The sequence below is a fragment of the Aphelocoma coerulescens genome, chromosome 5 (assembly GCF_041296385.1).
Source record: "Aphelocoma coerulescens isolate FSJ_1873_10779 chromosome 5, UR_Acoe_1.0, whole genome shotgun sequence".
NCBI classification, from domain to species: Eukaryota; Metazoa; Chordata; class Aves; order Passeriformes; family Corvidae; genus Aphelocoma; species Aphelocoma coerulescens.
Window position 1 is genome coordinate 63,313,957 of NC_091019.1, and position 13,886 is coordinate 63,327,842.

Here is a 13,886-nt window from a genome sequence, read left to right on the forward strand (position 1 = left end):
TCAAGTCCCCAAGTGATGCATTTTTTGAACACTTCCAGGGATGGTGACTCCACCGCTTCCCTGGGACGCTTGTTCCAATGCCTGAACATCCTTTCAGTGAATAACTTTTTCCTAATATCTGATCTAAACCTCCCCTGGCACAACTTGAGGCCATTTCCTCATGTTCTTGTTAATTGGGAGATCGACCCCCCCCCACTGCCCCACCCCAGCTCCACTCTACTCAGGAAATTGTAGAGGTTGATAAGGTCCACCCTAAGCCTCCTTTTCTCCAGGCTGAGTCCCCCCAGCCCCCTCAGCCACTTCTCTCAACACTTCTGCTCTAGTCCTTTCATCCATTCCATTGCCCATCTCCGGACATACTCCAGCACCAATTGTTTCTCACCACAGCTCTCCATCTAGAATGTTAAGCTGAGAATTGTTCAGTTTTTTCTATTAGCAGCTCAGTCATATTTATTTTTGTTGGCTACTCCAAAGGCACATACTAGACTCTGAAGCTAGCTATTAAAAATGTATTTAGCTGTTTCTGCTTCCTTAAAAATGTCCTTGTCTTCTCTTGTAAGAAAAATCACGTGCCTGGGCAAAGCCATGCCCAGCATGGTGAGTCACCTGCCAAGTGGCCAGCACAGCTCATCAAAGCCTTTGCTGCCCTTTGTGACAGGAGGGGGTACAGGTCCCTCAGGGATGGTTTTGCTGGCTGCCACCTGAGTGCCTGACCTTCCTCTAAACTGATTGCCAACAAACTGATTTGGGATTACTGAAGGCACAGGACTGCTGTGGAGAATTCGTTTTCAGGCTTTATCCAGCATGAACCCCAACCCATGAGAAAAGTAGAAAACTTGAAAGGGATGGACAGATTCCTGCTGAAGCCCCAGGACAGGGAAAGCTGCAGAGGGCTGGGACCTAGAGGCTCTCTGCAAGCAGGGGCTGTGCTGTGGAAGGCCAAAACCAGACCTGGGGAATGGAAGCTCATCACTTGTACTTGGTCAGATGGTTTAAGCACCTCAGTAACTGGGAGTACTGATAGTGGCTTGGATCATTCAAAGAGTTCTGGAAGAAATAGGCAGAGTCCCTGGGAGGACTCCGTTTAGTCCAGTCTAATGTACTGAGCGAGGTGTTAGGCTGAAGCACCTCCTCTTCCCACCTCTTCTGGAAATACAGATGAACCAGGATCAGAACACTCTATTTATGGGACTCTCCATTCCCCCCTTCCCTCAGACCCAGCTGTCTGAGCCCTTGCTCCACAGGCACGTTGGATTTCTCATGGCAAGCAGGAGGTCCACAGCAGGGGCCCCATGCAGTTGGGATGTCTGGGCACCATGCCAGGGCCTCTCCCTGACCCTGCACGCACCAGACACAGCTTGATTCTTTATTTGCTGACCCACAGCTGGTAGTTGGGGTGAGGGAGCAGAGGATAGACCCAGAAAGCCTGCTGGAAGGCAGACAGCAGTGACACACTCATCCCCTCAGAGTGTGTGGTGCTGATAGCCTCAGTGGGAGTGATGGTATTCCAGAGGTGTGCAGAAACACTGCATTATCTGAATCACAAGGAATCCAGCTCAAAGGGGTCTGCTCATGTTCCTTTATGCTCCTGTACTTTCCTGCACTCAGTTACATAAGGAGCATAGGGATACCTAATCCCAAAACTCCCCTCTACCACCTACCCCCACCTTGAAACAGCTCCCAGTGCAATGAAATGTTCCTGCTTCAGATTTCCAAAGACAACCATAAACACTGGGGATAATTAAAAAGTGAACATCATGAAAAATACACTGGCAAGGACTCCAGGCTGTGAAGCTGGAAAGCCAGGTAGCTTAAAGAAGCGCCAGATATTCAACTGGTCTCCAAGATCAGCAGATGTTTTTCAACCTAACGTTGCAAAAACTTACTAACTCAGATGTGTTTCCAAAATCAGAACCAGAGATGAGAATGTGTGCTGTGTATTGGGACCATATCAACTACTTTTCCAGCACTGTTAAGATGTTATTAAAAAAAAAAAAAAAAAAGAGGGGGTTGGGTGTAGATAGAAAACACTAGGTCTGTTTAAAGGATTCTGGATGCTTACCTAAGTCATGTAAGAAAAGGAAAATTCCTTCCCCAAACTGAAAAGACTTGAGTGCAATTAAGAGGGAGATACCATCAGCCCATTTCCAAGTCTAGTATTAAGCTATTCAACAAGAGAACTGCAGAATACAGTGGCTGCAGCTGATACAGTCCTTAGCCATATTTAGGCAGTTATTTTATTTTCTTTTTTTACTCAATTATCTGAAAAGAAACCATTCAGCAGCTCACTTTTGAAAACCAACCTCCCTCACCCAGTACAAGGCAATCTGCTATAGCACTGCAATTAAAAACTCATCATCCCAATACCACTGGGCATTGGTTTGTCTTTCCATCACCAGCTCCTTTACAGCCAGAGAGCGAGTGCACGGCTGAGGATCCTCTCTGCTGCTTTGCCACATCTTTGAGGAGATTTACAGGGATTTGCACGTGTTTTTCTCGCTCAAAGAGAGATTATGTGGCTTGATTAAGAGATATTCTAGGAAAGAAACTACCAGCTTCCACAAGACATTCCCTTTGTTTGATGTAACACCCATCAGTTATTAATGGGACGGCTTTAAGCTGCTGCTTAGCCTTAGTAATGCCATATTTAACAACAAACATTACTTCTCTCCCCTCTCTGCAGTGGCAGCCTTTGTCCAGCAATTTCTGGATGAATTATTCTAAACCAATATATAATTTTTTTATACATACATACATACATATATATATACAGGCCGCCCTTCCATGTGAAAAGTAATAGGAGAGTTATGAACAGATAAGGGGTGTTACAGCTTTTGCTGCTTCATAGGAGGTGGAAGTGCAAGGACTTTCTGGGTCACTGAATCCACAGCCTGGTGATGTACTGCAAAACCCTTACAGAAACTGATTTTCAACTCCTTAAAATAAAAAAAAAAACACAAAACAGGAAAAAAATCATATGAGACATTATAAATATGGATTTAGTACACTGCAGACTGAAAAATAAAATCTGCCTCTTAGGAAAAGTGTTCCCACTGCTTTAGAAGCTGCTCTCTGAGATGGTTAATTCTGAGTAGATCTTTCCTTCCCACATTTGCAATGCAAGAAACCTGAGAAAAAAACTGTTCTGCCTTTTAGGTGGATGACAGCAGGAAGGGCACAGAGGAACCACAAAGGAAAGCTCTGCTCAGACCTTGCTATGGAATGGACAAGCTGCACACATATCCATGAAATCCACACCAGCCACAGCACCCACTCCAGTTGTTTGGCCACTGCTTAGTGGATGCCAAAGCAGAGGATGAACCTGCAGAAACCAGCTCAACCTGCCCAAAACCTCCAGCCTCCCCCCAGGCAGCTCCAAAGCTTTTGCTGTGAATGGAAGCAGTGCTGCCTATGGAGGGCTCCTTTCTCCTTTGCTGCCAGTCACCTCCAGTCCCATGGGAAGAACCTGAGACACAGACCAGTGGGTGACACAATTGTCACCTTCCATGACCCTGCTAGGGCTGTGAGAGAGCCAACTGCCAAAGCTACAGAGGGCACCATGGACTGGCAGCCTGTGCTCTCCTCCACCCAGCCCAGCTCCCAGAGCACACAGCTCTTGGGGATTCACTTACTGGACGTTCCAGGGGGACACCTGTTGTGTCCCACAGATCGATTTGGTTACAGAAACCAACCATCTGTCCCCGTGTTGTACCAACCAAAGTCTGCAAGCACCCAGACAGAGAGGAGGATTACTATTACACTTCCATCTGCTCTGCAACATGAACTGCCCATCAGCTACAACCTGAAGATGCCTCTGAGACCCTAAAGCCCACCTTGCCCCTGGAAAAATGCAAGCTACAGGAAGCACAAGGGAGCCATGGCAAGCCAATTCCTTCAAAGCACAAGTCACATCCACAGCATTTTAAACTTGCCCCATTTCCTGCATGGCTAAATGCAAGGAGTATTAACAGGTGACATCTAAGTGGTGACAACACCAATATAAAAGCACTGACTGGGTCTGCACCAATGTAACAAACTTTAAAAAGTATTAAAACAGACTGTTTATTACAGCATATGATGTGTTATATTAATTTACACAATGATATATATATAAAAACAGCCATTGATGATGTACAGTAAATTGGACATCAACAGGAATATTAAAACTACTGATACTCATGCACGTGACATGCATATGGGGTTTTTTTTCTTTTTCAAAAGCAGTTTTACACAATATAATGAAGTTACTAAGCCTTGGTCAGCTGCTCCAGCAGTTTACTCTGGACACCACCGCCGTCCGCAGCGTGACTCCCAGGAGATCGGAGCAGACTGCACTCCAGAGAAGGCAACTTAACCTTGGAGACAGATTGAACAGGAACCCTTTCCTGTTGGGGGAAGGCTGGGGGAGGATAGGAGTGGGTTTCAAGAAGAGAATCAACAAGAAAAGAAAAAAAAAACAGACCAGAGTACCAGAAGGAAAAAGTTCAAGATGTGGCAACAGCAGCAGCAGAAAGGGACAAGCAAAAACATGAAGAACTGCCCTCATTCCCTCCCCTTTATTCCCTAAGAACTTATGACCTTATGCTGTTGATATCCTGTATAGGACCCAGAACTGGAAAACCTAGGCAAGGAAGATCCATTCCCAGAAAAATTATCCTTTTCTCAAAGCCTTCTGACACCACGCGCTGGAGGCTGTTCACCACTGAAATGGCAGTGTTGTGTTGTTGGGTTTTTTTAAACAAGTGTAACGGTCTTTTATTTCCACATAAAAGGCACTAGTATCCACCCAAATTCTGAAAACAAGTGACATAATTTACCTTAAGTTTTAAATATTTGTATTAAAAAAAAAAAAAAATCTGTGGAAATATGTACAAAAATAAGCACCTTGCTTCCGAAAGCAGAAGCAGATACATTCCACCAAGTCACCTCACTAGACGGTCGTCATGAGCTTCAGGGAGCCTGACCGAAAACGGAGGATCTTCTTCTTGAGGTTATGGGAGGCTTTGATTTTGACAAAGGCCTTGGCCGCATTTTCATGCAGCTCTGGCGCCGTGACTGTTTGGATGGGGAGCGTCTGGACAAACTGGGACCAAATCAGGCCCCCGCTCTCATCAGAGTCGCTGGTGGTCGTGCTCTCCCCTACAAACTCCACCTCGCTCAGGCTTGACTCACTGTCTCCAAAGCAGTTCGTGGTGTAGTTGCTCTGCTCGTCCTCGCTTGTGTCCACCACAGTGGAGTGGAACAAGGACTCGCACTCGGCTGAGTACTCTGAGTCGCTGGCCACGTAGGCGTAGGGGCTGACATAGGGCAGGGGCACCTGTGAGTAGACGCCCACACCCTCCCGCCGGTTCCTCCTCGCCCTGCGCAGGGCCTCCTCGTAGGAAATCTCTGCCGAGGACTTCCAGCGGCGGTAGTCGGCACGCTTGTGTTTGGGCTTGGCCACCACAACCTCCCGGCCGTGGCCGTGGGAGCGGAGGGCGGATCTGTGCAGGCTGGCCTGCCGGCCCGGGAGGCCCGGCTCCAGCGGCAACCCGCTGCCTCTCTTCCCCCGCGACGAGGGCTTTTTCAGTTTCTTATTTGTATCCAGTTCCTCAGGAAAGCGGCACTTCTTGCCGACTGGTTTGGCTTTCTCCCGCAAGGTCTGCGAGCTGTTTTCCACCCCATTGGCAAGGTGGGACCTGTGTTTCAAGGCAGAGCTTTTCAAAATCTTGACATTCCGGGTGCCTTTGTGAAGCTTCATGCTTTGCTGCTGGGCTGGGATGTACTGGGCATTCACCAGCAGCCCATCGTCCAGGCTCTGTGAGGAAGAGCCCTCGCTTTTGAAATCCAGCGCAGGCCTCTCCTCAACAGCTGGCGACGAGGAGCGAGCTGCCTGCAAGCTGCTCTTCAACAGGATCTTTTTGGGAGGCTGGCTGACCCTGTTCTCTGGCTGCAGCACCACTGGCTTCCCGGAGGACTCTTTGGGAGATGTAGCAAAGAGCTGGCTGTTCTCCTTGGGGACATCCCCTGCCATGGCCACAGCATTGCGGCCCAGCTCCGGTGGTGCCGGTTTGGTGCCCCGTGGCAGGTGCTTGCTCTGGAGTTCGGTTGTTGTGCTGGGTGGGAAAGCTGCCGGCAAAGGGGCCTTCCTACTCTCCAGCTGCTCCCCAGCTGGCTCCCTTGGCCTCTGCTTCAACGGGGAGGGAGCTGTGTGGTCCGGAGCGGGGGTCCCACCAGGAGGCAAACACACTGGCTTGGAGCTCTTCAGGTTCACCACGTTGCCGTGGGCCACCATCGCTGCCGGCTGCCGGACGCACATGCTCCCGTGCCTCAAGATGCCTTTGGTGGCATCAGCATTGAGACTTGTCCGGGGTTTGTTAGTCCTTACTGCGTGAGTCTTTTTCTGAACCAGGCTTAAGATGTAGCTGTCTATCCTCTTGCTGGTGGAAGGGCACGGAGCTGGCCAGGAGCTCTGGGGGGGGAAGGCGTTGGCAGATTGTCCCGAGTCCGTTTCGGATGGGGTGCAAACGTCGCTCATATCGCAAGCGAGCCTCTCCTCTTCTCGCTGGGGGTTCTCAGTCACGGGGAGAAGGAACATGGGGCTCTGCACAGCCACGGCGTGGAGGGGGCTGGGGTAGCGGTAGATGTCGTTCCCGTTTTTAGACACCAGATCGCACTGGTACTTGGGATGTACATCTGCAACGACATCGAGGGAATTTGAGTGCGGTGTGGACAAAGAGCGACAGACAGAGCCTGCGGTCTGGTCCTCATGCTGGCCTTCCTTATTATAGTCCATCCAGCCTATGAGATCTGAAAGGCATTTTAGAAGAGTTTAGAGAGCCTGCCAGGGACAGCTGTGCTACGTTTTTAATGTGCTGCCAAGGACACCGGTCCATCTATGCACACAATGCAAAGCTTTAACAGTAGCAGCAATTTTGCAACCAGGGGTGCTGTTCAAGCAATATAAAAAGCAGCACTATCCTTCAGTGGCTCTCCCTGTCACTGCATCTACGAGGGATTTACCCCACTATGACCACATGGTTAAAACAATAAAAATCACAGCCCTAATGAGAACATCTACATTGGTTTCAAACCTGTGCCCAGGTTGTTAAGATCTTCCTATCTTCCTTTCAAGCCACCCAGAAGTCTGCAAGCGTCTCCTATATGTTACACAGTCACCTGTGAAACTCTCTGCAGGCCTCAGCACATATGAATTTTATATTTTACTTTGCTAAATCCAAAGAGAAACATAAAAAATACAGACAAGAGAACAATTAATTCTTCTAGCTCATTGACAAATTTCACTTCCAGATTCTTTCAAGCATATCTCAGGTTAGGGAAAAATCCAGATCTAATTTTATTGTTGTTTCTATTATTGTTACTACTATTATTATCATAATATTTATAGCAATGCTAATAGTAAAACAGATGCTCCCTTTAAGTGATAAGGGGTTTAAGAATGGGAAACAGGCTCGTGTTTTCACACAAGTCCTAGGAGTGCAGGTCAATCCAGCTGACATCCTAGCCTTGGCTCTGCAAAGAGAGTTCTGCCAGAGAAATCCAGTGCATTTCAAGATGCATGAGTCAGATTTAATGGCTAAGGAGCTTACTAGGGAGGTAAGCAACCTTAAGAGCAGGGCTTCCACCCAGGCACCTAAGATTATTATTATTTTCTTAAGCTTAAGTTGCCCTTGTATTCTTGGGTAGGGGTACAATCTAAATGATCCTCTGCCAGTCCTGTTTTCTGCCCTTGGGCTGGAAACTTCAGCCAGGGTACTCCAATTTGAATGCTCAGTGCTCATCACTTATCTAAGGCTTATTTCAAAGAGGTCTCATGGGCATTGATGAAATTTGTTGATAGAGATGATGTTCCTGTGTGAGCAGGAGAGGAAGAACAGGGAAGTTAAGAGCATAAACTTCCTCCAGATCACCTCTCAGTTTTCCCACATTTCCTAAATTCTGTGTTGGCTTCAAGGAATGTTGATGAAAAAGACATTTTTGAAACTTGTCAGATTTGTGAAATTTCATCCCTGAAAGCGAGACTGTATGAATAATGAGAGATTTAGGTTTTCGTGGTATATACAGAAAAAACATCAATGCAATGATGGAATTCCTTGTGTGTGGTTTTTTTTTAATGTATGGCCCACGAAGATCACATAATACCTTACAACAGGGAGCATTAAATTACCTTGAGCTGCTCACAGGAAAACTAAGAGGACTTGTCAGCATCTCAGAATGAATGCATCCCAGGCTGTATTTCCCCAGTTCAGAAACAGAAGAGCATGAATTGTTCTGTCCTTGATTCACAACAAATCACTATAAGTTAACCCTAAAGAGCAGAAGGCAAATTGGAAATACTGTGGTTGGAATCATCCTCCCCAACCCAGAATGAGCTAAAGCTTTTGAAAATGTCTGCAGTCAGTAACACTTGATCACAACAGTCCTATTGAAGTGTCTTTTCTGGAGAACAGAGGAGGCCTTCCTATTGAACCATCCCACACATCAAGGCTTGCATCTTCAGACTGGTGTCCAAGGAAAGTTCACAGCTCTTTGCCAAAGAGACAAAATGTATCTGCCCCGTTCGTGATGTCTACCTGTCTACACTATATAAATGCAGGACATGCCTCACCATGCTCACCTGGGGGTTGAGGGCCCTCAGAACTGACAAAATGACTGCTAAAAAGAGACTGACATGTGTCCTGACCCCCTTAAACCTGTATCTAGCTCCTTACTCTGTGACTTTAATGCTGACATGGCTAAGAACTATCGTTAATTATTGCTATTCACTAAAAATGCTTTTCTAAAGAAAACCACAAGAAATCAGCTGACTGATGTGTTTCTGTGTACAGGTACCACTGCCCTCTGCTGGGTAGAGCAGCTGTCATATCTTCACATGCCATTTTCATGTGTTTAGAGTGACATATTCACGTGTAAGGCTGGACCAGGGGAGGGCAAACAGTCCTGCCCCATGACCCAGGTACGTGAGAGGCACTGGGATCTTTTCAGAGCATAATGTGGCACATGAAAGGAAGAAGGGTTAATCCAACCCAGGTGCTCCTGAGGCAGTATTTCCAAAGCCAAAGCCACCTCCTGGAGTATGATGTATTTGACCTGCTTTTACTATACCTGCAGATTTAGGGCGTCCATCTGAGATATTCAGTGTTGCCTCCAAAGGGCTGCAAAAGCAAGTGCTAGAATGGCAACTGGATAAACACTCACTGAAGACAGAGTTAGATGAATTGGAAAGCGATCCAGAAGCTCCATCACTCAGCTCATAAAACCCTATAAAAATAAGAGTTTGGATTTATATTAGTTATGTCTACACAAAGTTACTATTTGTGTCCCTAGAAAGGCAGTCAAGCTGGTGTTTGAGTTGGCTTACTCTAATGCAAGTAGTTATGGGATTTCATTCAGTCACCCCAAAACCAGCCCACAATTTAGTAATATCCTTATTGCCATGAATTTACTTTGTTTAAAAGTAAAGCACTTAAAACAGCAGAACTTATCCCAGCATATGGAATTTTTTTTAAACTTTACAAGGTTTTAACCCTTACAGGGATTTTCAGATTTTAGCAACAAGGATCCAGGCTGTGTTTGGCAGCCCACTCATCTAATAGAGTGTTATACTTCCAAGACAGACTCTCCAACTATTACTTAACTACAAAAGTGTTGGTCCCAATGCTATCCATTACTTTCCTCAAAGTTCTGGAGAGAAACATAATATTTGTGGATGACAGGAAAGAGGACAAATGGTAAATAATGTGGAGACACATCAGATTTAATTTCCTGGTAAACTGGGACTACTCAAGGAAAAATGACACACCACCACCAAAATTTAAAGGGTTCATTTAGGAATAAGGAATGCAGAGCATGCCTACAGAATGGGGATGCATCCTGGAAAACAATAATCCTGGAAAGGGCTTAGTCAGCGTGGAAAAGCAGCTCAATCAAGCTTAATGATATGGCAAAAAAAAGCTAATGAGATTGTTGGATGTACAAAGAAATTAATGAATAGCAGCAGGGAAATGACTTCAGCAGTCTACTCGGCCCTGGTAAGAAACATTGGAACGGTGAGCCCAGCCCTTGAATCCAACATGCTTAAAACAAAGCTAAAAAATTGGAAAGAGGCCACCAAGCTATTTAGGAGCTTGGAAAAATGCCTTAAAATGAATGACTTCAAGAACTTGACCTGTTTAGCTCATCAAATAAAAGCCAGGAATTATATTGTATAGCACCTCCAAGAGGAGGAAAAGCTGGGTATTAGAAAAGAGCTTTCTTTAGGGGAGAAAAGGATATAAAAATATCAGTGCTGAACAAGTCAGATTCAGACAAGAAATTAGCAATGGCTTTTAACAATCGTGAGTTGGAGGATTCTCCACTTTTTAGTGTCTTCAGAACAAGTTTAGAGGCTTCTAGGAAAGGCTCCCCATAGTTAAATACCACTTACTGGCTTCAACACAGTTAGAATGAGATGAAATTCAATATATGGGGGATGAAATTGTTTGATTCCATGTTCCTTTCTGGCTGTATGACCACTTTTGATATCTTCCTCCTGGTGGTGGTGCTTCTTTTTCACCATTTTTCCTTCAGCCCCCTCCCTAATATACAGGACAATCAGAACTTTTCAAACTAACGTGAGGGTGGCCTTGAAAAAACAAATGCCCCAAACACTCAAAATCTAATTAAGCTTGAAATGCTCCTTTGAAAGAAGCAAACAGCAACCTTTCCCGTGGTCAGTGAACTCTGTTAGTAGGAATTCATTATCAGAATGTGAACGAGCCGTAGACATTTACTGTTGTAGTACTGAAAACTCCAGCACTAAAATCTACAGCCAGTTTAATTCCAGGCCCCAAGGGAGGCTGCATTTTGCTGAGCACTGCCCTTACCTGAACTTGGACGACTGTCTGTCTCCAGGTGTTCATCTGTCGTTTTTTCCACGTCCAGGCGGAGATCACTTATTTGCTTATCCAGCTCTTGCAACTGATTTAACAGCCCAGCATCCCTCCTCCTCAAGCAGTTCTGGAAAAGAAGAGGACAAAGAACATCAGCTCCTTCAGTGGGGCAGATGTGAAGGGGTCCCAAAGACCAACAGACTTCTCTATCTAAGCCTTGTGAAACACCTTGTCCATATTCTTTTATATAAAAACTGAACAAAGCCCTGACATTTTAGATGGATGCTCTGGATAAATACTTAAGAATTATGCAGGCACTCATCCCAGCCTGTTCCAGCCAGTTCTGCACGAGGAGCGTGTTCCACAGTTGAGGAGGACCAACACACTGTGCTGACCACAGCTGCAAGAACAAAGCTGGATTGTTTGATACGGCCAAACCAGACCTGTGCACGTGGAACAGGCAAGGACGGCTGTGCCAGCCTAGCAGGGCACGCTCCCCACCACACTGGTGTTACTCAAAGATCACATCTGCTCACACAATGGCACCAACCAGCTCTGCCAACAAGTGCCTGTGGTGTGGGAACCGCCTTGTTCTGCTGCACATTATGAGCTTAGAGTCTACCATCCAGAGAGCAAGATTCCCAGGGCAGGGATCACAGCCCTTTTATTAGTTTTGCAGTGCAGCAGGAAGGAAGAGTAATTCTTCCTCTTCTCCCATTATAATTGTATGAAATTGCTGTGAGATGAATTTTAAGGCTATTTATGAAGGCAATTTGATGGCATAAAAAAAGCAATAAGAAATTATTTTGCAAGGCACTCATTAACCCACGGTCAACACAATCAGTTTCCCCCTGTGTATTATAATGTTGCTTATCCATCATCTGTTCAGCTTCATACCCTTCAATTGCTCTGGCTTTGGGGAGAGTGGAGGAGGCAAGGGGAAGGTTCATCTACTTTCGTTTCTTCGAGTGCATCATTTGATTGGCACCCAGGGGTGCTGTGATACGTTCATTGCAATGAGTTTTGATGCTCATAGCTGGACTAGTTCTAAACCCACTGAATCCAGGACAGTCATAGAACCATAGAACGGTTTGGGTTGGAAGGAACCCTAAAGGTCGTCTCGTTCCAACCTCCTTGCCATGGGCAGGGACACCTTCCACTAGACCAGGTTGCTCAGAGCCCTGTCCAGCCCAGCCTTGGACAAAGGGAGAGCAAATGCTAAAAGCACTGGCAAGCACTGGTTGAAGACGTGCTGGCGTTTAAGACCATCCTTTGGAGAACCAAAGGGGTGATCCCAAGCCTTCTCCCCCATTCCTGCGGGAGCCAGGGCTGGCTGGCAGCCAGGCTGGCGGAGGTGATGGGTTCAAGGGATGACTTCGCTGCGCCACCTACTGCCACCAGCGCCCCCTCCCCCAGCCAGCACCGCATCTGGTTCCAATCTGCAATGTCAAGTGCACAAATTAAAGTGCTACCACAAATCTCCAGCTTTTTCTGGTCTTTTTTTTTTTTTTTTTTTTTTTTTTTTTTTTTGTAATGATTCCGTGGTCCTTCACTACGGCTCTCGGCCGGCAGCCAGCCCCTTCTCAGCAGAAAAAATAATTTATTTTTATCTTTCTAAGAGGGAAATACCCCTAACTTAACTAAACCAAAAGGCTAATAAGAAAAAAAAAAAAGGACAAAAAACGAGGGTTGGGAAAAGAATAAATCAGGGAAATAAATCACGCAATCCAACTTCTCCCTGGGTGAAAGCAAATGCTGAGCCGCGCACAAAGAGCGCCAGGCACAGCTGTACGCTATTTTCACTGAAAAATGATCTGCCGCTTCATGCCGCCCTCCATCTCTTCCCACACCAGCTCCAAAGCGCGTCCTCCAACAAAAGCATCCCTTCCTTAAGGGCCCGATCCTGCCGGTACCCGAGCGCCCGCTGCCTCCTCTCGGGGCTGGGACCCGGGAGCTGGCTCCCAACTTCCATTCATGGCAACGGCGGCGCTTCTCTTGCCATGAATGGAAGTGGGACCGCCGGCCTGGCTCCGGGACCCGAAGGGAACTCTGCGGTCACCCGGCACAACGCCGGCACGACCCGTCCACCTCCGAGCTGTCACCGGCCCGCCGCCTCACCTGCGCGCCGTGCCGGGGTGACAGCGGGGCGGGGATGCTCCCCGCGGGCCTTCCCTGCTCCTCTCTCGCCCCTCCGCGGGCAGGACCCGCGGGTCACACCGACACGAGGGGACCGAGCGGGCGCGCGTCTCCCGGCGCTCCCCGCCCGCATCCCCGGCGCTCCCCGCCCGCATCCCGCGGCGCTCCCCGCCCGCATCCCGCGGCGTTCGCCACTCGCATCCCGCGGCGTTCGCCACTCGCATCCCGCGGCGCCCCCCGCCCCCGCTCACCAGCTGCCTCCGCAGGAGGAGGATGTTCTCCTCCAGGAACTTCTCCTCCAGGCTGCGCGGCGGCGGCCCCTCTCCCGGCGGCTCCCCGCGGCCGCCCTGCGCCCCGGCCGCCGCTCCCGCCGGCCGCCGCAGCAGGAGGCTCTTCACCAGCAGCTCCTGCCGCTGCCGCAGGTACTCCAGCTCGCCCAGCCCGGCCAGCGTGGCCTCCAGCCGCTCCCGGGTGCGCTGCCGCTCCGCCTCCGCTTCGCCCTTCTCCCGCCAGCGCGCATCGGGCTCCCGCGGCGCCCCCGCGGGTCCCCCCGCCGCCTGCCCCGGCCCCGCCGCCGCCGCGGCGCTCGCCACGGGGCTCGCCTTCATCGCCGGGGAGGGGGCGGCCGCCGCTGCCAGCCCTGCCCGCGGGGGCACCGCGCCGAGCCCCGCGCTGATGCCGCCGCTGCCGCCGCCGGTCGCGAATGGTCCGCGGGGCTCCCGGCTCCCTCCCCGGCTGCCACCGCCCCGCGCCCGCCCACCGCCCGCCTCCATCCCTCCTCCATCCCTCCTCCATCCCTCCTTCCCGCCCGCCTTCCTCCCCGCCCGGCCGCGGCTGCACGCTCGCGGTCGCCTTCCTCCTCATCTTCCTCGTCCTCTC

At 48.8% G+C, this 13,886-nt stretch overlaps 1 protein-coding gene across 4 annotated transcripts; it reads right to left on the reverse strand.

Moving 5' to 3' along the window:
* Window positions 1-249: 249 nt before the first annotated feature.
* DACT1 (dishevelled binding antagonist of beta catenin 1) lies at window positions 250-13,652 on the reverse strand. Of its 4 annotated transcripts, none has more exons than XM_069018533.1 (4): window positions 13,259-13,652; window positions 10,866-10,998; window positions 9,199-9,261; window positions 250-6,675 (listed from the first exon to the last, which is right to left on the reverse strand). In XM_069018533.1, the coding sequence occupies exons 1-4, from the start codon at window positions 13,613-13,615 to the stop codon at window positions 4,931-4,933; spliced, it is 2,298 nt and encodes a 765-aa protein (XP_068874634.1). In that variant the 5' UTR covers window positions 13,616-13,652; the 3' UTR covers window positions 250-4,930. The 4 variants fall into 4 exon arrangements, with proteins under 4 accessions (XP_068874634.1, XP_068874632.1, XP_068874633.1 ...); XM_069018531.1 differs by having other exon boundaries at window positions 250-6,789; XM_069018532.1 differs by having other exon boundaries at window positions 9,106-9,261.
* Between the last annotated feature and the right edge of the window lie 234 nt (window positions 13,653-13,886).

Excerpts from the sequence above, each read along its gene's own strand:
- DACT1 (XM_069018530.1), bottom strand. The coding sequence starts at position 13,615 with ATGAAGGCGAGCCCCGTGGCGAGCGCCGCGGCGGCGGCGGGGCCGGGG. Across the intron at positions 10,999-13,258 it reads TCCTCCTGCGGAGGCAGCTG|AACTGCTTGAGGAGGAGGGA; the intron begins GTGAGCGGGGGC and ends CTTCTTTTCCAG. Across the intron at positions 9,262-10,865 it reads AGACAGTCGTCCAAGTTCAG|GGTTTTATGAGCTGAGTGAT; the intron begins GTAAGGGCAGTG and ends TTATTTTTATAG.